The sequence below is a fragment of the Cydia amplana genome, chromosome 10 (assembly GCF_948474715.1).
Source record: "Cydia amplana chromosome 10, ilCydAmpl1.1, whole genome shotgun sequence".
In the NCBI taxonomy this organism is placed as follows: domain Eukaryota; kingdom Metazoa; phylum Arthropoda; class Insecta; order Lepidoptera; family Tortricidae; genus Cydia; species Cydia amplana.
The window spans coordinates 15,773,153-15,800,843 of NC_086078.1; the positions used below are offsets into that span (position 1 = coordinate 15,773,153).

Sequence of the window (27,691 nt, forward strand, 5' to 3'; positions counted from 1 at the left end):
TCCGGTGACCATTGTAACTATTATAAGGAACTAAGGAGTTTCATTTTGCTATAGGGACCGTACGCGTTGGAGGGTCTACCATCTTGTGGCATAAATCGAAAAACTCAAACTTGACATTGACACTTCACCCCAATAGGTAAGCAAGTGCTGCCCTCTACAGTTTACGTACGATCCCTATTACACTGCCATTCTCCATTCGTTCCCAATGCGCCAATTCAATGGAACTGTGAATACAATATTGCCATTTTACAACCACCATTAAACGTGATATTTATGTCGGTGACGCCAAATACATTTCACTGCAAACTTATAGTAGCCAGACTCTAAATTAATCACAATAAAACTGTTAGTCAAAAAATAGACCTACAAACTGTATCCTAGTGCAGAGCGTTTTAACCTCCTGAGGCCCAAGGTACCTATAGTACCTATTCAGTTCGATGTAATTTAAACCATGTTCAATTGGAACAGAGTCGCTTTTGCTTTGTTTCGTTCAATTTTCAAACAACGCAAAATCTATTTCCTACTATTTAGTTTCAAATTTCAGTGGCTAATTTTGGATGTTTCGTTTGTATGGCTAAGTATGGGTATTAAGTGTATTTATTACCAGTTATCTGATTAAAGAGTTCATGTTCAGCAATGACTTGGCTGCCTTCGATTCTGTGGGTTCCTTTTTCTTCGCCGGGTCTAGCATGAAGCACTTCCATAGACTAAAATGAAAAGAACAGCAAGTGAGGATCGAGTTAAAAAACAGATATGGTCTGGCACAGCCACTTTATCAGTAGAAAAAGGCGGCAAATTTAAAAAAATTAGGCGCCAAGGGTTGACTTCCCAAATTTCCTATAGACAATTTGAATTTCGCACCTTTGAGTCAGTATAAATAATTATTATATTCTGAGCTTTTAATATTAGCAGTTGTATTGGCAGTAAAGAGAACGTCGGTGACCTAGTGGTAAGGCTGGCGCTACTTTTAAACTGGAGGTCCTGTGTTCGAAACCCTGCTTGTACCAATCACTTTCTTGGAAGTCGTGTTCGAGTTGGTTTGTATTAATTAATTAATTTATTTATTGTTTATTAAGAAACAAACGGTTGTATACATTTACATTTACAGAAATATTATGATAATATAGTTAAACCTACAGTTTCCTTAATTAAAGATACGATAGCTAATTACATTTATAATACTTCAACCAAAAAGATCTGAGCTGTAGCTAAATTTATTAATCCGGGTACAGTCCAAGTCGCAAAATTTTACATTATTATATTATTGTTAGTATTTCATTTTATTATATGTAAGTATATATATATAATAAAATACAATACCAAAACAAAACAATTAATTATTAGGAGGTTGAAGTGAAATTTTGGGTTCGATAGGATTCATCCGGGAAGACGCTTAGATGAGGAAGACTAGACAGTATGTCGGGTTAATCGGACTGATTGATAAAGAGGATTGGTTGAATTGAGGCTTAGATTTATGATTTATTTATATATTTTGTTATTTAATTTCTGTTTTAATAAATTGAGACAATTGGAGTGTTTTTTCAGTATGTGGGATTTAAAATAATGCTTGGACTTACCGCAGTGTCTCGTCAGCGCTAGCAGACAGCACAGTAGTACCGTCCGGAGACAGCGCCAGGTGTAGCACCCGGGCCATGTGGCCGGTCAGCTCGGCCACGCGCGACATGAGCGGGTACTTCCAGATGACCAGCTGGTTCTGAGATCAGCTCTGTAGTGCGTGCTCTAGAGGATGGAACACAGTCGACTTACCGCAGGGTCTCGTCAGCGCTAGCAGACAGCACAGTAGTACCGTCCGGAGACAGCGCCAGGTGTAGCACCCGGGCCATGTGGCCGGTCAGCTCGGCCACGCGCGACATGAGCGGGTACTTCCAGATGACCAGCTGGTTCTGAGATCAGCTCTGTAGTGCGTGCTCTAGAGGATGGAACACAGTCGACTTACCGCAGGGTCTCGTCAGCGCTAGCAGACAGCACAGTAGTACCGTCCGGAGACAGCGCCAGGTGTAGCACCCGGGCCATGTGGCCGGTCAGCTCGGCCACGCGCGACATGAGCGGGTACTTCCAGATGACCAGCTGGTTCTGAGATCAGCTCTGTAGTGCGTGCTCTAGAGGATGGAACACAGTCGACTTACCGCAGGGTCTCGTCAGCGCTAGCAGACAGCACAGTAGTACCGTCCGGAGACAGCGCCAGGTGTAGCACCCGGGCCATGTGGCCGGTCAGCTCGGCCACGCGCGACATGAGCGGGTACTTCCAGATGACCAGCTGGTTCTGAGATCAGCTCTGTAGTGCGTGCTCTAGAGGATGGAACACAGTCGACTTACCGCAGGGTCTCGTCAGCGCTAGCAGACAGCACAGTAGTACCGTCCGGAGACAGCGCCAGGTGTAGCACCCGGGCCATGTGGCCGGTCAGCTCGGCCACGCGCGACATGAGCGGGTACTTCCAGATGACCAGCTGGTTCTGAGATCAGCTCTGTAGTGCGTGCTCTAGAGGATGGAACACAGTCGACTTACCGCAGGGTCTCGTCAGCGCTAGCAGACAGCACAGTAGTACCGTCCGGAGACAGCGCCAGGTGTAGCACCCGGGCCATGTGGCCGGTCAGCTCGGCCACGCGCGACATGAGCGGGTACTTCCAGATGACCAGCTGGTTCTGAGATCAGCTCTGTAGTGCGTGCTCTAGAGGATGGAACACAGTCGACTTACCGCAGGGTCTCGTCAGCGCTAGCAGACAGCACAGTAGTACCGTCCGGAGACAGCGCCAGGTGTAGCACCCGGGCCATGTGGCCGGTCAGCTCGGCCACGCGCGACATGAGCGGGTACTTCCAGATGACCAGCTGGTTCTGAGATCAGCTCTGTAGTGCGTGCTCTAGAGGATGGAACACAGTCGACTTACCGCAGGGTCTCGTCAGCGCTAGCAGACAGCACAGTAGTACCGTCCGGAGACAGCGCCAGGTGTAGCACCCGGGCCATGTGGCCGGTCAGCTCGGCCACGCGCGACATGAGCGGGTACTTCCAGATGACCAGCTGGTTCTGAGATCAGCTCTGTAGTGCGTGCTCTAGAGGATGGAACACAGTCGACTTACCGCAGGGTCTCGTCAGCGCTAGCAGACAGCACAGTAGTACCGTCCGGAGACAGCGCCAGGTGTAGCACCCGGGCCATGTGGCCGGTCAGCTCGGCCACGCGCGACATGAGCGGGTACTTCCAGATGACCAGCTGGTTCTGCGCGTAGCCGTGCCCGGAGATCAGCTCCTTGTAGTGCGTGCTCCAGACGATCGAGCACACCTGCGGTGAATACAGACAGAATAAATTAGATAAATAGTTATAATATTTAATAATTTAATTATTTTAATTAATACAAAGTAATATTTTAATAAAAAACGATTAATGGATTTTGCAGAAATTTGCTACACAGCTAGTTTATAAATAATCTGGATAAAAACAAAATATCCACTGATATACCACGGAATTAATTCCCCAAAGCAGGGCTCAAGTCAAAACGAACGTCCAGGGGTTCGCCAGTAATTCCGCGACGAGACTGACTGTTAACAGTGTTAACATGTGACTACCTCGTTTGCGTGTAAAATAGACGCACTGACATTGGACAATGAAATTGGACAGGTGGAATACCACCCAAAGGGGTTAAAAGTTTGAATAGGTAGGTAATTCTGTTGTAAGTAATAAATACTATATTGTACAAAACAAGAATACAGGTTAGAGCAGGCATACAGTGTAGTGTACAGAATACCGACCTGAGACTTGGTGTCGACGGTGTTGAGGTTGGCGCCGGTGTTGACGTTCCAGATGCGGATGGTGCGGTCGGCCGTGCCGCCGCCCGACGCCAGCACGCCGCCCGCCCAAGGGCACCAAGCGAGACCCTTCACGGCCGCTAGGTGTTGGCTGTACACGAATATCATAGTTATCCAGCTGAACTGACATATCGCGATTTGTAATAAAATTTGCAACAATAATAGTACATTACGATACAAGTGCGAAAAGTGGGAAATTCGCAACGAGTGGCGATAAATTGAAACACGATTAACACGAATGGAACAGCGCCATCTTCAGTTCAATGTGTAAACAAAAAAAATCCCTTGAGACGGACGACATCATCTCAAGCAAAAAATAAAATTTAATAGCGCGATGCAGGATTTTTACTACATGGAACAACGCCATCTACAGTTTGATGTGTAAACTAAACAAAAATCCTTCGAGGCCGAGGACATCATCGCAAGAAAAATCTTAATAGCGCGATTCAGGATTTTAACAACACGGTACAGCGCCACCTACCGATCGATTTGTAAATTAAACGAGAATACCTCGAGCCCGGTGGTCATTATCCCAAGAAAAATCTTAATAACGCGATTCAGGATTTTAACAACACGGTACAGCGCCACCTACCGATCGATTTGTAAATTAAACGAGGATTCCTCGAGCCCGGTGGTCATTATCCCAAGAAAAATCTTAATAGCGCGATTCAGGATTTTAACAACACGGTACAGCGCCACCTACCGATCGATTTGTAAAACAAACAAAAATTCCTCGAGCCCGGGGGTCATTATCTCAAGAAAAATCTTAATAGCGCGATTCAGCTTTTTCCCTGCACGGAACACCGCCATCTAGCGTGCGATTCGTACACTAAATGAGTACTTACTTGAACGAGTACAGGTACTGTGTCTGCGAGTACCGCTGGCCATGGGCGATGGGCCATATGTTGAGCAGGTTGTCGTTGCCGCCCGACGCCAGGTAGCGACCGTCCGGTGACCATTTGAGGCCGCAAATCTATAAAATAATACTATTTATAGTAACAAACATGATTGCCCACAGGTGGATCTTATTTATATTATACCTTTGCAATACCATAGAGAAAAAAACACATAGAGTGCTCACTCCATACATCAGTTCAGACTATTAATTTCAGTGTCTACATCTAGCATCGAGTAGCGGAACTATCAGTACTGCTACTTGACAATAGATGTAGCACCGACCGGAAAGTCTTATCTCAACAGCATAAGACTTTCCGGTCGTTGGCGACATCTATTGTCAAGTAGCAGTACTGATAGTTCCGCTACTCGATGCTAGATGCTAATAGTCTTTTTGGTACTAAAACTGATGTATGGAGTGAGCACTATGTATTTTTTTCTCTATGGCAATACGGAAGATTCACTCTGTAACAAAACGCGTCTATTACGACTGAATATGACCGCTAGGTGGCGCAAGCGTGAGCAGGCGTCCGTTCCGTAGCAGTGCGCGGCAACTACTATGGCTAGACACCAAAATTGGTGTGGGCCGCATGTACTTGTAGCGACGCGACGAAATCGCGGAGTGAGCCATGCCGAGGACTATTGTCAGGCGTGGCCCACGCTCAATAGTCCTCTGTTATCTCTAGGTACTTTATTTTTTGAAGAAATAGATTAACTGTTAATCTATTTCTTTTTCATAAGATTTTCTGCCTAACCCCATAATAAAGCCTTATTACATTCAGTGCCGAAAACCCGACTATCGGGTATTTTATGATTTCGTTCCCAGGTCGGACGACCCGATAGTCGGGATCGCGGTACTACATCTTTATATGAAGAAATTTTTGTGGCCTGGCGCGGATGTCTTGTTTGGCTGGGTGGCAATGAATGTGTTCACATACACACATACTAACATATAAATAAATAATTTACAATAAATACATATAATCTAACTTATATACTAAAAATACAAATAAATACAGCACAAAACATCAATTATTATTTTACACATACAGGTACATTAATTAACGTATGCGGAGTGAAATGTGGACAAAATTCAATGTCGTATTTATATATGGTCTATGGTCGTATTAAATCAAAACAACGAGGTTATTTTCCATAAATTCGAAGTGATAGATGTAGATTGTCAAACCTCTTGTGTGTGCGCTGACAGCGTGGCGACAGCATGGTCGCGCTGCCGCACGTCGTGGTGTATGATGGTTCCGTCGCGGGACCCGCTCGACACCACGTATGTATTCCAAGCGAGCGACCCGACCCGGCCTGTGTGTCCGTCCATTATCTGCAGAAGTAAATACACATACAATTTTATGTATTTGGCTTTGGCAGATTTTGGTAGTTATTTCATGGTAATTTTATGTTGTACATATTTGAACATATTATCTTGTGAGCGTTTTGGGGTCACCTGTAAGCCCGCAAGTTTTTCACAAATAAAATAAAACGCGATTAATAGGCGGCCAGTAATAGCTGTATTTGCCTCGTTCTAACAAATACCGTGAGAGGCAAACAGTAATTTGCAGATTACAGACCTTTGTAGAATGCGACTTGATTACTGTCAGAAAGTTAATAATGTATCCAAATCCAACCAAAGTCTGTGTATCATTCCCATTCATTCATTTACTTCTCGAATTCTTCGATAGGGCATAGAGAAATATAGTAAGACAAGAGTGCTCACTCCATACATCAGTTCAGACTATTAATTTCAGTGTCTACATCTAGCATCGAGTAGCGGAACTATAAATACTGCTACTTGACAAATTTGACAATAGATGTAGCACCAACCGGAAATTCTTATCTCAACAGCATAAGACTTTCCGGTCGGTGCTACATCTATTGTCAAGTAGCAGTACTGATAGTTCCGCTACTCGATGCTAGGTGCTAATAGTTTTTTTGGTACTAAAACTGATGTATGGAGTGAGCACTCTATGTATTTTTTTCTATATATGGGTAAACGATTGTCATCTTATCTATAGCCTAAGCCTATTACTAAGCTTATTTTCTGTATTCTACTACCTAATTTCAGCAACCTTGATTTATACTTGGTACCTACTCGTTTAGTACTTAGGATAAAAAAACATATGTAAGCAACATCTGTTACAAGCATGCCGTGTTTGCCTGTAATTGGGTGAATACTCTAGCAATATTATTTTATTTTGTTATTTATAAGTATATTTTGTATTGCACCTGTTGGCGAACCTAATAAATAAAAAATAAAAAAAATAGCCCCATAACCACTTTCTTCAGCGCTTTGGTTGTACATTGTCTCATGGAATATTGAGATAAGGTTGAGATCGTACCCTGAGTCGTTTGATTTTCTCGCAGTCCCACAGCTCGACGGTGGCCGCGGACGATCCCACGGCTAGATGCGAGCCCCCGCCTTGCACCCATTGTACGGAGCACACCTAAAATAAATAAACATATTTTTTCTACTCCCGTACTTTTATTTGTCATTTAAAGGGTCGTGCGCACACCTTTAAAACCCTACCTTATAGTTGTCAAGACAAGTCTTTAGTCTATTCCCCAAAAAAGAATTTGTGCTTACACGCAGTATCTTTTTGGCGATTTTACGATACTTCGTGTAATGACCACTTAAAAAATATTGAATGAAATACAGTGTTGCCAACCTTGTTTTAAATGTCATCTCTGACAAATAAATGAACCATAGACATGTTTTTTTTTAAAATTTCATTCATTCATTCATTCTTTTCCCGCCCGTACCCTCCATTTTTGCTACTTCTTGAATTAAAAATATTTGTTAAATTTACAATTTTATTTCAAAGTAAGTGCTAGGTCGTAGAAAAAGTATTGTATGCAACGTTGTTTAACTGAGTCAAAAAATACTCGTGGCGTCTTTATTAACAATTTTCGGCTTCGCCTCAAATTGTTACTCACGCCACTTGCCTTTTTTGACCTCTCTTAAACAACGGTTGCATAAAATACTATTAGGTGTAGGTAATTATCTGTAACTTTATGATTTATCAGTGATGATGATGATGCATTCCTGTTATCCCTCACATAGGGACATAGGACTCGCTAGAATCTTCCATTTGTCGCGATCTCGAGCGGCAACTTCCAGCTCTTTCCAGCCGAGACCAGTTGAGACAGCTTCCTTCAGTGTCCTTCTTAACCCTTTGACCGCCGTTGGCATGTATACATGACAACGATAGAACGATACACTGGCGCCGCTGTCTTGTATACAAGACAAAAATTCAACCGCTCGGTAAATGTGGAAAAAATATCAATTATATTTTTTTTACACTCATGTTAATGTTTTAGGTCCTTGTTTAAAAAAAATTGCATTTATTGCAGTTTAAGAAATCCATTCTCTTATAATAAGGCTCTCAATAAAATTGCTCCAGATTTCAACGTTTTTCTTGTTCCTCGTCGCCGTTGTCTTGTATACAAGACAGCTAGGGATGGGAATGTTAACTCGATATGAGAATATTCAAAATAAATATCAAATCGCAAATCTGGTTTTATTTAAGCATTTGAACACTTGTTAAATGCCAATTGGTGGTAACTAGTAACTAGAATACGTAAAACGAGATGTTTACTTAAAATTTGCTCTGGCGTGTGAGTGAGCGTCTTTGCGGACTAGGTCCGGCGGCCAAAAGGTTAACTTGTCGCCTGGTCGATGATGATTTATCACTACATAGTATAAAACAAAGTCTCTTCCCGCTCTGTCTCTATGTATGCTTAGGTCTTTAAAGCTACGCAACGGATTTTGATGCGGTTTTTTTAATAGAGAGAGTGATTCAAGAGGAAGGTTTATGTATAAATTGTTAACCCGTGAGAAGCCAGTATCTAATATAATAAATCCCACCAAAAACATTTTCATGTAAAATGTTGCCAAGACGAAACCATAAGGCTCGCACTGACAAAAAGTTATTTGTAGAGCCAAGCTTCTAACTCTACAGGCCCTACCTTCACAGACTCTACACCTTAGTCAAAATATGTGGCTTGACCGCTTCGTCACATGAGCGTAAGGTGAAATATGTATTCACTATTCATTATTTTTAATTATAAAATAGTTCTTGTAATAACGAAACGGCCAAGCCACATATTTTGACTAAGGTGTAGAGTCTGTGAAGGTAGGACCTGTAGAGTTAGAAGCTTGGCTCTACAAGATATCTGATAACTTTTTGTCAGTGCGAGCCTTATGGTTTCGTCTTGGCAACATTTTACATGAAAATGTTTTTGGTGGGATTTCACATCTTTTTGTAAGTTGCTTATGACAATCTTCTGATTTAAAGGGTTGCGGGTGATTTACTATTAAAAATCTTGAAATACGTACTTGGGGGGGCATCTTTTATATACAATCTGCTTTTTTACTGATTCCCCATACAAACTTCAACCCCCTTTTTCCCCTAACGCCTTTTTCCACCCCTTTTCACCCTTACGGGGTGATTTTAAGGTTGAAACTATTTTATATCCTTCCCCATAACAACTATCTACATACCAAATTTCGTTCGGTTATCGATTTCCCATACAAAATTCCACCCCCCTTTTCACCCCCTTAGGGGCTAATAATTTTAAGTTTTTGGATTTTTTTTTGTTTGTGGACTAATACTATTTCACATACCAAATTTCAGCTTCCTAGGACTTCAGGAAGTACCCTAGAGGTTTTGATGATCAACAGTGAGTGAATGAGTCAGTGACGAAATCGGGGTTTTTTTGACATTAATAAAATCCAAAGTATAAGAGCTATGCAATTGAAATTTTTTATACCTAATAAGTCCACTATTGACATCATATCCCGAGAGTTTTGTTTATCTGGTATAATCCAAACCCAAGTTAAGAGGGTTCAAAGAAACGACGAAGCGCTTCGAGAAAAGGTAGGTAGTGCCCTTGCGCTTCGCTTTGCTCGTCTTGGCGAGGGCACTACCGTGCCCCCAGATAAGAGGTGAACCAACTATTTCTGCCTTGAGCGGTCGGCGTGTCGAGTGCGTCCGAACAGTTAGTTATATCAATGGCTAAAAATATGTACCGTCTCAGAAGCCTCCAGCGCCATGAGCTGCTCGATCTGCCCGGTGCCGGCGTTCCACAGGTACACGGCGCTGCCGAGCGCCACGGCCAGGATATTGGACGCGCTCCAGTCCACCAGGTTTAGATCTGCGGGGGAAAATGTTCTATGTTTTCTGAAAGAGCTACGAATTTGTATGATTCCATGTACATATGTATATTTTCTAAATCAAATTTCTATTACACCTTATGTGTATAATTGCATGAATTCTATAGTGATTTAAATTGTATTTTTTTTTCCTTATTTTCTCGTAATGCATGTTAATTATAAGATGTAGTTATTTTTGAAAAGATGTGTCCCGCCGAGTTTGTTGCCGGTCCCATAATGGGATACCCTCCTCCAATTGAGGGGGGATTTAAATCTTCTCGGGGCAGAGGTGTACGGTTGGAGCCGGTGTAGCTTTATTTGACAATCATAAGCGCATTGTAATTATGCCTACTTGAATAAACTATCTTTTATCTTTTATCTTTATCTTTATCAACTCAAATTATGACGGTCAAATTATAGTGAGACATCGCACTTCAAGACCAGGGAAGTTGCGGATGCAGATTTTTTGACATGCAAGGATGCGGATGCGGATATTTAAAGGCTCACATCCGCGGATGTGGATGAGGATGTCAAGATTAGGTACATAGAAAACGTCAAATATTACATTTTTAGTATTTTTTATTTAAAAGAAACGAAACGTTTAGTATTTGAGCAAGAATATAGGCGCGTTATATTTAATAAACAGTAACTTGGCCGACTTTTCTGGATCTGGACGATTTCGTTATAGGCACTGACTATCCAACCTCTAGACTGAGCTTAGGCCAATTATTTCATGAAACCGATGCTGCCAAAAATACGGGGGTGCGGGGGGACGAGGTAAGCGAATCCCGTGCCGTGATTGGTCCGTTCAAAGACACGGACCAATCACGGCACGGGATTGACTCGAAGATGGAGTAACGCTACCGTATGTGTGGCAGAGGGGGTAGCGCGACTATGCTATGTCTAGAGGTTGGATTGTCTGTGGTTATAGGTAATGACGAAATTACCTAGCACTTACGGCGCCGCTAAGACGTTCCTGTACCGACTTGTTCGACATCCGCATCGATTTTATGCGGATGCGGATGCAGATGCGGATGTTGAAAATAATGCGGAAGATCCGCGGTTGCGGATGCGGATGTTCGCAACATCCCTGTTCAAGACATTAACATTCCTTTTGGCTTTCCCACAATCAGGTGGGTAATCAACTTTTTATTTTCATTCGTTGCCATAGTTACGTTCACTGGGTCACTCTTTAAAACCTGATTTTTAGGCATTTAAATTCTCCAAACACGCTTTTTTGTGAAACTTATAAACCCTTTCCTTCCTTTTAGAGAGGGTCGTCTACCAAGCGTGCCAGAAGAAGGTGGTGGACAATGTCTTCTAACAAACTATGCTACTATTGTCTCTTGGCTGACCAGACAGAATAACAACAAGAAATAGTTGATCCACCCGGTATAAAAAGCCAAATTTTCTGAAAAGGTTTAAAATACTTACAGTAGTCGTCGAGAATTTCAGGAGCATCCAGAATCCTGTCCGGGGCTTGGGGAATGTACCTCGTAGTGTTTTTCACCGATGACGGTACCTTGGCCTACAATAGATACAAGTCTAAGATTAGGGTCTATACAAAACGCACGCACTTCTACACAGACCAAGCTACTTTGGGATTTCTTTGCAAGACTGAGCTTTCAGAATGAGCCCCGTGTGGACATGCCTTATGAAGAATAATGGATCTGAATATTAGTGAAACAGATTGTCTAACTCTAATTGATATAAAGTATATCAACTTGAAAGCCACTTGTCACTTGAAAATTTAACTAAGGTTTGTAAGAAGTTACTAAGTTTTATGAATAAGGCGGTTGGTCTTTTTCTAATAAATACTGTGCATAAGAGATGCAGTCTAGTCTCGCGCGACTATCAAGAGTTGCAAGTAGACTTCTAGTCAAGCTAGCTGCACAGAAGCTCTTTTGAAATCAACTTTTAAAGTAAAACAATACTTAATACTGAAACTGAGTGCTTTTCAAAAAGTGTTTGATTAGATTATAATATTGAAATTCAACTTTACTGATTCAAACCAAAAATCATTCCAACATCAACCTGTGAGTAGACCACCCGCAGTCTGTTCTGGTAGCCCTCGGGCGCCGCCGGTGCCTTGCAAGTGTACTGCAGCAGGCGCCCGGGCTCCATGTCAGTGAGGGCCCGTCCTATGGCCTCGCCGGCCACTTTCTGGGCCACCTCTTCACCTTTGTCATCATCACGGCTCATCTGTAAGAATAATAATCCAAATTAAGTTATCCTGATGCAAAGGTTATCCATCGCGGTTCAACGTGGCAACGCAGCGAGCGTGATGGGCACTTTTGCATCGGGGGGGTCGCGGAGCGATTTTATCGGCTAAATTTAGTCTAAGTGTAATTTGTGTTTGATTTTTTAAGTTTTCTTGTTTCTTTAGTTAGTTTAGATCGTATGTTTTTTTTTAAGTTACTTTGATGTGTAATTCTGTAAATCTGACATTATTGTGAAATAAATAAATCTTTCTTAATGATTAAAAAAAAAGAAAAAAATTAAGTTAGTAAGCATAGTATAGCTTGTACATATGGTTGGTTTGCAGGCACTAGCTCGCATAGTAAGACCTCCATCTTAATTTATCTAACATAAGACCCGCAAAAAATGGACTATTGATCTATTTAAGATTACAGGGCATTGGATGAGGGGAGCGCACAATCATAAGATGAATATTAAAAACTTACCATATAATGGCACAAGTCATAATTGGAGTTACTTCTTGACGGGATGAATCTGTCCGCCTTGTTTGGTGTTTTAGACGCCTTATTTGGAGTTGGAGTGGTGGACCGCCCTGGAAAAATATGCATTCATGATCTGCAAATACTTGTAAAAAGAAAACCTAAGTCATTAAAGTTCATACTACGATCGTTGGGTTCATTCTTAGAAGTTGGGAAAAATTACCTGGCGACTTATTTTTTGAAGGAGTCTTCTTTCCTTTCTTATTTTCAGACCGGGTCGGGGTCTTGCCGGAATGCGCGCTATTAACGCTTTGATTGGCCGATATCGACAACTTCTGCATAGACTGATTACACGAACTTATATTTACGTTGGAAGAGTTCTTGAAGGAAGCACTCAGTGATGGATTTATGTTCTCGTTATTGCTTTTCTTGGCCCATCGCTGAGGAGGCCCTCGAGTTATAGGCCCGTCCATAGTAGTAGCTAAACTATTTAATTCATTGAGATAGTTGAACTGTGCCATTGCTTTGTTCACGCAACAGCACGGGTAGCAATCGGCCTAAAATACTTATTCAAGAAGTTAACTAGTAACAACACTAACACTATATAATGCGCTTCGCATTAGAACGCTTTACGCATAAAAATATTCGTGTAAAATATGCACTTCTGAAAGTACACTAGAGTTTAACGAAACAGAGTTCCGTTAAAATTTAAAATCATTTCAGGGCAGCTGTCGAACGAATGACATTTACAGGATGTTGCCAACCGCAAATTAAATATGGGAGATCGTTTTTTCAGTGGAATCCACTTTTATCGAAGAACTTGTAGTAAATTGCGCAAATATTTATAAAATAGTATAAAAAACAAATACAAATTTCTATCATTTTGAAGTATTGATAACGCAACATCAAGTCAATGAAATTTAGCCTGGCCGAGTGGCCGCACACGCACGGAATTTTCATTCGGTTTCCGTACGGATCATGAATCTAGTATTAAACTGGATTGGGCATGAGTGGTGGGGATAACTGACAGAACGGGATAGTCTTATGTATCTTTCAATAGGAGTAGCAGCGAAAGCGCTATTATTGTTTGTCCTTGTCACAGTCTCACGTTTTTTTATTCCCCACCGTAAATTAGTATGGATTATGGTGGGCAACAAATAAACTCGACCAATCATAGCGTCTCATTGCATATGTTTTGTCCCTGACGGAGGCACGCGTAGACCACTTCTATAGGATGCTACCTTCTATGGTACGGATTGACAGGTGGGAACGGGACGTCGCTCTTCAAATGCATAGCGCTGTTTCGCTTGCTCATGTCATTCCGTACGGAAAAATCCGCGCGTGTGTAACGAGGCTTATACATGGCAAAATAACTACCATTCAAACAAGGAAGGACCATACTCTATACAAGAATTTAAGAACTTAAAAACGAATTGGAACCAATCATAAATCGTACTTTTTGTTTTTTGACCAATAGAATCGATAGGCTTTGTTGACAGCTTGCGAAGAAAACAAAAAAGTGCAATAGAAAAAGAAAAAGATGCATACAATATGATACAAATTACAATACAAATGTGCATTACCCACGAATGCATCGAATAATACGCTTGTTTGTTTGGGTTATTTAGTTTTTTTAGTGCTGAATTAAGTTCTTTCATTACGTGATTACAGGAACGTTTGTTGTGATGTATTTGCATGCTAAATAAACGAGTACTGGATTGCGGTTGCCTTCGCGGGGTAAGTTTTTTGTTGTTTATTTGAAACTTTGTGAACGGTTCCAACAAGGACTTACCACTAAACTAAACTAATCACATAATGAAATAATGTATTCGTTAAATAATCCCTTTTATGTAAGATCATGACTAGAAAACATTCGTGTGTAAAAAGATGCATTTCAGAGTGTAGTTACGCTGTGTTTCTACCCCTATGCAGTTTTGCTCTGATAATTTGTACATCGCAACGCAACGCATTCGAGTCGTGATAAAACGCATATGAAATAGGAAGTTCTTTAGGAAGATATCATTACTGTTACATGATAACAACTTAGAAAATTGTTCAGCCACAGCCAGTATATATTTGATTGTAACAAAGGAATTTTAGAAAATCTATTGGATTCAAATTTATCTATGTACTTATAAGCCAATTTATTTTGTAAATAAACTATATTCGTAAAATTAGTTGGATCTATAACAACTAGGAAACTATTAGCTTCTGCACATCCTAAAAACACAATAAATTTTTACCCCTAAATTTTATATCTGTTAATGTACACACTGTTTAACACATAGTAAACAAAGAAAACAACATTTAGCAATTTTTCTTTGTTTATAACAGAAAATAAATAAGTTTCATCAAGTATTGCTACTAGATGGAGATTAAACCCCTTTTGGAGCCCTACAATAGAAAATATGAGTCACATATCAGTTTAAGGACTTATTTGTTGTCAAGTTTATACTGTAATACTTTTAGTTATGGCCATGTTGTAGCTTGTGTCAATTCCAATCATATTTTAAATACATATATGTCAAATAGAGAATAGAAAAACATGAAGTATGAAAAATAAATACATATTTATTTAAAACCACCAGTCATTGATTTGCCTCGTTTACCTGTAAGAGTCTGTTCGGAAAGAGAAGAGTTGTGGAATGCATGGGGCCCAATACATTCCACGACTCTTCTCTTTCCGAACAGACTCTAGGCTTGATTGTACTTCTCAAGGCTTTATACAAACTAGAGTAGTCTATCATGTAAGGTGCATTGGGGTAACTTCAACAACTGAGTAAATTTGGAAATTGCTAATACTTAAACTAGAAGCACTTCATACTTTGGCAACGCTTACCAAGGCATTTTGCTTATTGTTGCAAGTTACCCCGATTTCTATGTTACCCCAAAGTGGCGGATTTGTAGTATTGGCCGCCCTAGGTCCCAGGCCCTGGCCCTTGGCCTTCACCAGTGCCCATTTAACTTTACTTTATTTACATTTCTCGTGATAAAGTTTAAACTAATGATGAGTGAAGGAAAACAAAGTTAGAATAAGTACATGTACCTAATCATGTTGTACCTTTAATTGGCCTTTAATCATTTTGCTAATGATAATGACTACTTGAGACTTTTTTAAAGCAAGTCTCAAGTAGTCAAAATAGTCAATTATCATTAGCAAAATGATTAAAGGAACTAATGAGATTTAGATAATCATACACAACATAGAAATTGAGAGATAACAGTCAAGGTACGTAATTCTTCGCGTGAAGCATCCTTACTTTATTAATATACCAGCAGCGGAAGTAGCTAAGTAGGTGACATTCAAAATAATCTAATTACAACGTTGTTATCAAAAAAACAGTGTCTACAAGAGATACCCAGATTATTTTGAACACCCGGCCAGATTAGCAAATTCTGACTGTACCATATTATCTCCCATAATAAAATTTAACTGAATAAGTTTCTAGAAATTATATTGATGCCATGCAAAATTATAGCTGACCCTAGTGGTTGTTTAAAAAAATTATAAAAATTATAAACAAACGATAAACAATTTGTAATACTTAGTATTAGGTGTCAATTTTTAAACGCGCATTTCCTTGAGTGATTAATTATACCACTTTGTAATTGAATTGTATTATTTCATTTGTATTATATTATACCTAATCATTTTACAATGTGTACCTACTTCGTTATCCTTATAAGGCCCGGGAGGTTGATGTAGGTACTGTTATCAAAGTTAGGTATTTACATATAGATTTATGAAATAAAACTATTAAAACGGATTATATCGCGTATATTGAATTTATTCTACATCCCGACGTTTCGAACCCTTTACAGTTACACTCTTTACAGCGATCGTGGTCAACGGGTGACTTCAATATACGCGATATAATTCGTTTATTTCATGAGTAACTATCGCGGTAACCGAAGACAATATTATATAGATTTATGTTTAGAAAATGGCAAATAAATTTTATTACATTTACAAGTCTCTGGGTGTAGTGTGCGGTAGTACCTATTTTAGAGTCCATAGAAGCTAACGCTAGTAACGCTATTGAACGGCAGATTTTTTGGAGAGAAACAATACAGAATCCTAAACCTATGAAGTTTAAGTTGCAATTTCAGTGGCAGGGTATGGCACAACGGCCGTCGCCGTTGAAATTAGAAGTGTAATATAATCAAACTTAGATTGATTATTGTTCTACCTATTAGGAAGTGGTGTTTCGAGAATCGAGTCCCTTCGTCTCTGTCACCCCAATAAGGCGAGAAAGATAGAGATATTAGAGACAGAGACAAAGATTTTCGCATTATGATATTTACGTTAGCCTCCCCTATTAAGCTTTTCTGTAAAGCAGGCACTAATATCACAGAATAAGTATATTATATTTACTATCATGACTATCGACTATCAACTAATTGTGACAAAAAAAATCTGCATTTAAAATAGAAGACAAATGGAATAAAACAACCGACATGTAGTCATTCGTTTTTTCCAGATTCAGTAGGTGTTTCACGTGTGGCCAGACATGTTCTTGACCAGTTTAGGTAAATAGTAAATACCTAAGAGCCAGTGGTCAGGTGGCGGCACCATTTGCCTAGTCGGTCATCGCGACTGATAAAGTGGCCGTGACATAGTGACAGAGACAGATAAGGATTTGTTGACTATCTTTGGTTATAGGCACCGTGCTTGAAGGGTCTGCCATCTTGTGACCTAAATCGAAAACATAGACTTGACTTAGACACTAGTAGATGTTGCCAAGGTAGGGCAAGCGCAGTTGATACGGCCAAGAGGAGGGGGAGGGGCATACATTTAGTTACAAACATAAATAGGTATGTAATTGGCTTAACTGACTCAAAAATAGTTCTTGGGTTACAAGGCGACTCGAACCGCTGGAAGCCATTTGTGGCTGAGTAACACAAATAAAAGATGTAATGCCCGCAGACCAGTGGAGGTAAGTTAAATCATAGTTCATCAGATAATCCGGCTCGAAGGACCAATGTTCGGGTTGCGCGCTGGCGATGAATGTTAAAATGCTGCCTCCTGGCGACGCCCTTGAGTTTATAACCTGGAAAAGGACATAGGATGATGTTTTTTACCCTGGAATCCATTCCCTAAGGGAGTGCAATATTATTTCTGTATAGATATAGCAATTGGAGTCCAGGGGATCCAGAAAATAAATACGTCAACCACAAGTAGGATTATCCCACGAAAAATAAAGGAGCAACGCATTTGGGTGCCCTTATTTTCCGAGATAGCGAAATCGAAACCGGTGGGAATTAGGTTTTATAAATACGACGGTTGATAACTTTATAACAACAAACTAAATAAACTTCGTAAAACGTTCGACGTGTTACCTCCCTGTCACACTTACGTACGAATTTACAAGTGCGACAGAGAGGCAACACGTCGAACGTGGTTCGCGGTAGGCCCTCAAGTGTTTATGTTTTTCTACGTTTGTGTTCGTAAAAATTGGCTGCACGCCAGATCTCCCGGTGCAAAGAAATATTTAGGTCATTATAATTAGTTGTTACGTAGGTACAAATAGCAACACTCTTAACTGTCCATCATCGGTGGACCTTATGTCTTTTGGAATAAGGTTTACGAACTGTCGGTTAACAAAGTAAGGGCGATGGTACTTTATTTGTTTGGAATTGTAACGTCGAGGACGAGTTCGCGTGCAATTAGAGAATATTAGTGCGAGTTTAATGAAAATGTTGGTACTTATTCTAAATTAAACATGGGTATAGTTATTTAGCGATCTTTAAATTGCAAGAGAGAGAGAGAGAGAGAGAGAGAGAGAGAGAGAGAGAGAGAGAGAGAGAGAGAGAGAGAGAGCGCTAAAATAGCAGGGATACATGTTTTGATATTATATTTAATTTGATTTGATTGTTGACAGTGTGACATTGGAAGGACTTAGTTTAAAACATCACTGGCTGCCGCCACTGATGTCTCCAGGTCTCCACGTTTGAACAAATTATATAAATTAGAAACTTATGACGTCACACTATCTTGGTTAACTCGGCAATCCTTTGATTTAATTACGCAAGTCGTGTTATCACGTCTGTCTTGAAGAGGGTCAATTAGTGATTACAAATTTCCACTTGCAACGGTCCTGACATACATATTTCGCTGTCATTAACTCGTAATATCAGTCTTCGTCTTCCATGACATGATCAAGGATGATCTGATTATTCCAAGTTTTATGGAAGAAAGTTTTGCTTTTCAATGTAATAGGGCCCTCCCTTTCGATTTGTCAATCCATCTTCCTTTGTAGTAAATAACCAACTACCAACATACTCTTAACTTCTTTTAACCTTTCTCTACAACATTTTATCTTGTGCAAAAATCAATCTATTAGCGTGATGTCATGTACTCTCATATTATTTATTTTTTACAAACGAAAATGTTATCAGGTTATCACTTAGCAACTCTGTCACTGTTAACAGGTTATTCACTCCTCATTATAAATAGGTCCACGATGAATACGACAAGGTTCTTACGTCACTGCATCCGAGCCGGCCTTGGCAATGATCTGCCGTAGTGCCAAATCATTCAAATTGTGTACCTACCTATTGATTGCTCTATACTAAGTATGGCGCCTTGGTAGAACCAGCGTTCACTTGGTTTAAGATTACTTACGATTATTACTGGTCTTGAGTGCTATATATACTGGGAAATAGCTTATAGTACAGACAATATTAGGTATTAGTGTATTTTAGTATGTAGGCGGCGTCTCAAACAAGGTCGCAAGAAAAATGAGGCATTTGGAGGCTCATTTTGTGTACAATTGAGTATTGAAATACATCATTGGTTCTCGTAATTTAATTCTCTGTAGTTTTGTGTGTAAATTTACGCGTTTTGGAGTGATAAATTGGTAGTTCAAATTTGGATGACATTGTGATCGGTAGTGTGTGATAAGTTGTGAAGAAGTATTCTGTTTGTCAATTGAAGTGTAGAGAGAATAATTACGAAAATAAAAATTTTGATAGCAGCGTGAATTATCCCGACAAGGTAATTTTAATTATGCATTAAGGGCTTCTTTAAACCATTTATTTTTATCTGTTGATACTAGCAATGAAATGACATTAACCGCAATGAAAGAAGACTATTTTGCGGACCCTACTATTTCTTTAAGCTCTAGAGACTAAAACTCTATACTAATCTAAGCTGGGTAGTCTGGGCTAATGATTGAAACTTAATAATACGTATGTGTTTAAAAAATTACTCGGCATCGTTACAAACTTAGTAGGTACCTAGCTATGTATTAAGGCGAATGTGACGTCACAATCACAGTATTGTAGGCAATGTTGTGTATAATAAAATAAACAGCATAGGTATTTTTTTCTTTTCATAGAGACAGATTGCATAGTAACTCGTCAACCATAATAGGTTAAAATCGGTTAGATATGATATGTACGTACTTACAGTTAAACATTATATAGAGTGTCTGGACATGGACGTTTCTATTGACCATAACAGCTATAACCGCAAAAAAGAAATACCTATGAAATAAAGTTATGATAAGGTAGGTACTTTATTAGCTCTTGGCTTCAATATAATCTAAATTAGTAGTTTAAACACTTTAAGCTTTGACTTTCAAATACAAATTTCAATTTCAAATTACTTTTAAGATACCCGTACAATATGCACCATGGAAACCAATTCAAACGTACATTTTGATATCTAAATGATACCATTTAGTTATCATTCGCGCGTGCGTCCCTCTCGCGCCAATACATGTACGGACAAGTATAAGCGAAATGCACGCGCGAATGGTATCAAATTGACAACATTTTGATATCAGAATGTACGTTCGAATTGGCCTCCTGCGTCTCAAAGTTCACATTTCCGAAGTAAAGCGCTGCAAAAAAATGCTTTGCGTTGCAATTAATGACAATAATAATGACTACCTAATCTTCCTTGAACTTGAATGAAGTGGTGGGGGGATAACGCATGGCCAGTCAGTAGTAGGGACAGTTTTTGACCGACCGCTGATTGGGTTGCACCGGTACATTCGATGAATCATCGCGATCGCGGCCGCCGATCGCAGCCTCGACTGCTTCAGCTAGCGCTATTGTCTTCGAGGAAAAAGAATTTGAATAAAAGTAAATAGTTGTTTTTAAAACAAAGCATCGGCTTCGATAGAATTTGACTGCGATCAATTCTGCACTTTGGTCCTTGAAGAAGTGTTTACGTAGCATTTTATAATTTTTGTTTGTTTTTGTTAGTTTTTGTGATCAGTATCTTGTTTGGCTTAAGAAAGCGTAAGTTTATAATCGCTGATTGGAATCAGTGAGTTGATTTGATAAACAGGTTTGCACTTGTTTACGGTGAAAAGTAAATTATGTGGTATTTTTACAAGCTTTTATTTACGAAACTTGCATTGTTTGTAGCTAAATTCGACCCACTTTCCATTATTCGATTGAGCAGAAACTTCGCATAGGTACATCATGTAAGTTGGGTGACAATGCAATATTATGGTACCATCGAGCTGATCTGATGATGGACAATTGGACACAGGAGTTGGCGATAGGAACTCTGTGATAAAACAGCACAACCTAATTGTGCTACGGTCTGTTAGAATTGTCTCGATGAGTATTAGTTGCCTGTTGAAACAAAAGTACAGTCAACCTGATTTGTTTCGTGATAAAATAATCGGTTACTAGGCCTTGCTAGGTAATAAAATAATCAGAAAAAGTAGCTTTAGGTAATTTTTTTATGATATAGGAGGCAAACGAGCAGACGGATAACCTGATGGTAAGCGATTACCGCCGCCCATGGACACCCGCAACACCAGAAGGGTTATAAGTGAGTTGCCGGCCTTTAAGATGGGTGTACGCTCTTTACTTAAAGGTTTGAACTTTGAAGGTCGTATCGGTCCGGAAATACCGTAGGCGACAGTTCATTCCACAGTTTAGCGTACTGTACATTGCGCCACAGTTTCTTGATATATGAAATGAGTACCTAGTTATACCTACTGTAGTAGTTATTGACTGTATATGGTTTCCGTACAAAGTGAAGGACTATCCACCTTCTGTCTCTTAAATAAAAATACTAAAAATGTAATATTTGACGTTTTCTAGAAGTACCTAATCTTGACATCCGCATCCGCATCCGCGGATGTGAGCCTTTAAATATCCGCATCCGCTTCCGCGGATGTCAAAAAATCTGCATCCGCAACATCCCTGATATGGAATATATGTAGAAAAGCGCCATCTAATCTTCTCGAGTGAAATACCACTGACGTTACATACTCGTAGATATGGATTGGTTCCAGATGCCTCTAACACCATGGACAAAAGAAACCGCTCCCTGCTGCAGCTGCACCAGCACGACATCGTCAGAGACCTGGATGTCACCTACATTATAGACAAGCTGTACCAGGAGAACGCCATCTCCAACGAGGACATCGAGCACATATCCAACTTGGTAAGCTTACACCAACAGTCTTTCCACTAGGAGCGACGTTCTGAAGAACGCCAGGGTCTGGTTAGGGATCCATCAAGTTGTACCAGCACGACCTTACTCGCAATCCTAAGACATGATGGCATGACATCAGTATAAATGTATTCTTATTTTCAGACAAACCGCGTCGACCGCACCCGCTACCTAATCGACACGCTCCTCCAGAATGGGAACAACGCTGCCTACCAAGCCTTCGTAGACAGCCTATTTAAGGACCACAACTGGCTGTGGGAGAAACTTCAGCTCGACCTGAATGAACCAATGGTTAACGCCAGTTTTGAAGACAGCCTTAGCAAAGGCGATGTGCCGAGGTTGCCGGATCATTATGTCCAAAGGGTTGCTGTGGTAAGTCTCTTAGTTAATTCAGTTTTTCACTATCAATTCGACACGCTCCTCCAGAATGGCAACAACGCTGCCTGCTTACCAAGCCTTCGTAGACAGCGTGTTTAAGGACCACAACTGGCTGTGGGAAAAACTCCAGCTAGACTTAAATGAACCAATGGTCAACGCCAGTTTTGAGGACAGCCTCACTAAGGGCGATGTGCCGAGGTTGCCGGATCATTATGTCCAAAGGGTTGCTGTGGTAAGTCTCTTACTTAATTCAGTTTTTTACTATCAATTCGACACGCTCCTCGAGAATGGCAACAACGCTTCTTACCAAGCCATCGTAGACAGCCTGTTTAAGGACTATAACAAGCTATGGAAGAAACTTCCATGAACCAATGGTTAATGCCACTTTTGAGGACAACCTTAGTAAAGGCGATGTGCCAAGGTTGCCTGAGCCAGATCATTAGGTATGTGTAGAGGGTTGCTGTTTCTTAACTCGTAACATTTGTTCTTAGGGATCTTATCTTTGCAAGTCTGGTGCAAGTATCAATGAGAAGTTTTACGACCCCAGTTGTCAGTTTGAATTGCGGATAGTACAGCTCTGAAGAAAACTGTTGTAATTATTGCGGTAGCCATGTTGTCTCGCAAATAAACTTCCTTAGTAATAAAAAGTAATAAGAACTCCGCTTTCGCAGTTATTTGGTGCAGAAGACCGGTCTGGCATAGTGGGTAGTGACTCTGCCTGTGAAGCCGCGGTCCTGGGTTCGAATCCCGGTAAGGGCATTTATTTGTGTGATGAGCACAGATATTTGTTCCCGAGTCTTGGGTGTTTTATATGTATTTATGTATTTGTATATTATATATATCGTTGTCTGAGTACCTACAACACAAGCCTTGGCTTACTGTGGGACGAAATAAATAAATATTGTAGGACGGGTATGTCCTATAATATTTATTTATTTCCATTTCCACAGATTTCTAACAGAACATTTGGTTATAGGAAAATGAAGTGGTTACCAAGCTCCGAAGTCTCTCGCGCCACAAGATCCTGGCTCTCCACGGCATGCCGGGCTCCGGAAAGACCTCCGTAGCCATCGGCGCCCTTCGGTACAACCCCGACCTCATCAACACCACGTTCAACGGCGCCGTGTTCTGGCTCAACTTCGGCAACTGCAAGACTGAAGATGACATCCTAAGTTTACAAAACAAGTGAGTTTTCATTAGTTAAGATCTTGGCTCTCCATGGCATGCAACCGTCCGGACTTCTGTATCCAATGGCGCCCTTCAGTATAACCCCGACCTCATCAATACCACGTTCAACGGCGCCGTGTTCTGGCTCAACTTCGGCAACTGCAAGACTGAAGATGATATCCTAAGTTTACAAAACAAGTGAGTTTTCATTAGTTAAGATCTTGGCTCTCCATGGCATGCAACCGTCCGGACTTCTGTATCCAATGGCGCCCTTCAGTATAACCCCGACCTCATCAACACCACGTTCAACGGCGCCGTGTTCTGGCTCAACTTCGGCAACTGCAAGACTGAAGATGATATCCTAAGTTTACAAAACAAGTGAGTTTTCATTAGTTAAGATCTTGGCTCTCCATGGCATGCAACCGTCCGGACTTCTGTATCCAATGGCGCCCTTCAGTATAACCCCGACCTCATCAACACCACGTTCAACGGCGCCGTGTTCTGGCTCAACTTCGGCAACTGCAAGACTGAAGATGATATCCTAAGTTTACAAAACAAGTGAGTTTTCATTAGTTAAGATCTTGGCTCTCCATGGCATGCAACCGTCCGGACTTCTGTATCCATTGGCGCCCTTCAGTATAACCCCGACCTGATCAACACCACGTTTAACGGCGCCGTGTTCTGGCTCAACTTCGGCAACTGCAAGACTGAAGATGATATCCTAAGTTTACAAAACAAGTGAGTTTTCATTAGTTAAGATCTTGGCTCTCCATGGCATGCAACCGTCCGGACTTCTGTATCCATTGGCGCCCTTCAGTATAACCCCGACCTGATCAACACCACGTTCAACGGCGCCGTGTTCTGGCTCAACTTCGGCAACTGCAAGACTGAAGATGATATCCTAAGTTTACAAAACAAGTGAGTTTTCATTAGTTAAGATCTTGGCTCTCCATGGCATGCAACCGTCCGGGTTTCTGTATCCATTGGCGCCCTTCAGTATAACCCCGACCTGATCAACACCACGTTCAACGGCGCCGTGTTCTGGCTCAACTTCGGCAACTGCAAGACTGAAGATGATATCCTAAGTTTACAAAACAAGTGAGTTTTCATTAGTTAAGATCTTGGCTCTCCATGGCATGCAACCGTCCGGAATTCTGTATCCAATGGCGCCCTTCAGTATAACCCCGACCTCATCAAGACCACGTTCAACGGCGCCGTGTTCTGGCTCAACTTCGGCAACTGCAAGACTGAAGATGATATACTAAGTTTACAAAACAAGTGAGTTTTCATTAGTTAAGATCTTGGCTCCCCATGGCATGCCACGGTCCGGACTTCTGTATCCATTGGCGCCCTTCAGTATAACCCCGACCTGATCAACACCACGTTCAACGGCGCCGTGTTCTGGCTCAACTTCGGCAACTGTAAGACTGAAGATGACATCCTCAGTTTGCAGAACAAGTGAGTTTATTAGTAGGCATCGGAGTTTTTGTCGCATGGTAAGACTAATAGCAAGCTATGGAGTCGACATTTGCCATAAATGTAAACTCTTATTCATACTCATACTCATTTATTTAATTTATCTTAAAATGCCTTTAGAGCGGTGTATATTATCTTAGTCAAATTATATAAAAAAAATATTTTTCTATTACATTATGAATTCATAACTTCAACTATTTTAACATACAACTATACAAACTACATCGCTGCGAAAGACCTAATGTTAAGTAGGTACTGACCGCTGATAAAATTGATTCGACCAAATCGCACATCTGATTAATCTTTCCAATTTCTCGTTTAAATAAGTATGAAAGTATAGACGGACACATGTTGAAACGTAAAATATCTTTCAAGTAAACAACTAATCAATGACAGTAGTGATAGAATTAATCCATAACTTTTTTAATTGCGGAAGGTTATTTTCTTAGGTGACAGTTCCATTCACTTTCGGCTCTATTGCAACAAATGAGGTTTAATGAATTAAACTCATATACGTAGTAACTATTTAGTAATCTGTTCTCATATTAAATAAAATTAATCATGAGTATGAATAAGAGTTTACATTTATGGCAAATGTCGACTCCATAGCTTGCTATTAGTCTTACCATGCGACAAAAACTCCGATGCCTGTTTATTAGTGTTATCATGCTCATATCTTCGTAAGGCCCAAGGTCCTACCTATAGTACTTATTCAGTTTGATTAAATTTAAATCATATCCAATTGGAACAGAGTTGCATTTAGTTTAGTTTCGTAAAATTTTTATACAAAGCAAAATCAACTCTATTTCTTACAGTATAGCACTGACAATCCAACCTCTAGACTGAGCTTAGGCCAATTCTTTCATGAAACCGATGCTGCCAAAAATAAGGGGGTGCGGGGGGACGACGTGAACGAATCCCGTGCACGGACCAATCACGGCACGGGATTGACTCGAAGATGGAGTAACGCTACTGTATGTGTGGCAGAGGGGGTAGCGCGACTATGCTATGTCTAGAGGTTGTCTGTGCAGTAAAGGTTCAAATTGCAGTAGCAAATTTTGGATTTTTCATTTGTAAGGCAGAGGGCCTTATGAGGGTATTATAGATAATGATGTGTGCTTACCAGGTATTTTAATATTTTTGAATACTATGTTATTCTTTTTATAATCGTATATGTAGATTGTAGATTGCCTGTGAATGAAAAATATGCATATATTAATCGTCCATCTCTGACTGTCACACTGACCACTTTTTATTTCTTTCAAAGAAAAAACTCACCTATCGTTACATATTTATATAAACTAATATAATTCTCATTCAGAGAGTCTTTGGAAGAGATCGCTTTTTAGCGATAAGACCACCTGTTGTTTACCTCTGCATGTGTTTCTGTTTTCTTTTATTGAGGTGTACGATAAAAAGTATTTGCATTGTATTGTATTATCTGTTTCAGATTATACCGCAAAGCGTCATCGTCCATGTACGTCCATAACTCGTACATGAATTCGTCCATTTCCATGTCCAGCATCGGATCCAACGCGGACAGCCAATCGCTATCCAGCTACGAGTGGACCTGGCAGGTAGGGCAGATTTTCAGCGAATATGCCGAGCGGTATTGCGCTGAAGCGCTGGTGGCCTAGCGGTAAGAGCGTGCGACTTGCAATCCGGAGGTCGCGGGTTCGAACCCCGGCTCGTACCAATGAGTTTTTCGGAACTTATGTACGAAATATCATTTGATATTTACCAGTCGCTTTTCGGTGAAGGAAAAACATCGTGAGGAAACCGGACTAATCCCAATACGGGCCTAGTTTACCCTCTGGGTTGGAAGGTCAGATGGCAGTCGCTTTCGTAAAACTAGTGCCCACGCCAATTACTGGGATTAGTTGCCAAGCGGACCCCAGGCTCCCATGAGCCGTGGCAAAATGCCGGGACAACGCGAAGAAGAGAGAGAGATGCCGAGCGGTATTTCTTATGCGGGATGTACCCATAAGGCCGAGAACGAGTGTGTACATGCAGCTCTTTTCTCGTCTTGCTCTTCCTTGTCGGAGCGGTGCCGAGACTCTCAGCGAGAGGCTCTCGAAGAGTGTGTACCAGGGATGTTGCGAATATCCGCATCCGTATCCGCAACCGCGGAACTTCCGCATTATTTTCAACATCCGCATCCGCATCCGCATAAAATCGATGCGGATTTAATGCGGATGCGGATGTGGAACAGGTCGGTACAGGAACGTCTTAGCATCGGCGTAAGTGCTAGACTGCTAGGTAATTTAGTCATTAACCAAAAAAACCTATTAGAAATGAGCAGTCAAGCGTGAGTGGGACTTAATTTACGGAACCCCTGGAACGCGACTCCGACTCGCACTTGGCCGGTTTTTCGAAATAAAAATTACTAAAATGTAATATTTGACGTTTTTTATGGTACTATCTTGACATCCGCATCCGCATCCGCGGATGTGAGCCTTTAAAAATCCGCATCCGCATCCGCGGATGTCGAAAAATCGGCATCCGCAACATCCCTGGTGTGTACAGCCGACATTACAGATTTGGCCTGGTTATTAAAGTAGCTGCCACGCGCGTACTCGTAAATCAGATATAGGTACGGTCAGTCGTTCACTATTTGACCATGTCTTGAAAATAAGGGAATTCAAGAAAAGTTTTCCAGAATAGGGAATATGACGCGAAACTCTGCGTA

At 40.8% G+C, this 27,691-nt stretch overlaps 2 protein-coding genes across 2 annotated transcripts in view; one reads left to right on the forward strand and one right to left on the reverse strand.

Annotated features, from left to right (window-relative positions):
• Nucleotides 1–597: 597 nt before the first annotated feature.
• On the reverse strand, nt 598–13,274 carry LOC134651862 (cell division cycle protein 20 homolog). The gene is made up of 11 exons (XM_063506983.1): nt 12,781–13,274; nt 12,564–12,670; nt 11,914–12,081; nt 11,314–11,407; nt 9,757–9,881; nt 7,067–7,171; nt 5,905–6,051; nt 4,667–4,794; nt 3,770–3,912; nt 3,098–3,302; nt 598–707 (listed from the first exon to the last, which is right to left on the reverse strand). The coding sequence occupies exons 1-11, from the start codon at nt 13,076–13,078 to the stop codon at nt 608–610; spliced, it is 1,620 nt and encodes a 539-aa protein (XP_063363053.1). The 5' UTR covers nt 13,079–13,274; the 3' UTR covers nt 598–607.
• A 799-nt stretch (nt 13,275–14,073) lies between these two features.
• LOC134651469 (uncharacterized) overlaps nt 14,074–27,691 on the forward strand; it is a 33,591-nt gene continuing 19,973 nt past the window's right edge. Inside the window, exons 1-5 of the mRNA XM_063506581.1 lie at nt 14,074–14,294; nt 21,821–21,972; nt 22,126–22,353; nt 23,336–23,544; nt 26,453–26,579. Of these exons, the coding sequence (XP_063362651.1) occupies nt 21,835–21,972; nt 22,126–22,353; nt 23,336–23,544; nt 26,453–26,579 (702 nt within the window). The 5' untranslated portion in view covers nt 14,074–14,294; nt 21,821–21,834. The remainder of the gene's footprint in view (nt 14,295–21,820; nt 21,973–22,125; nt 22,354–23,335; nt 23,545–26,452; nt 26,580–27,691) is intronic.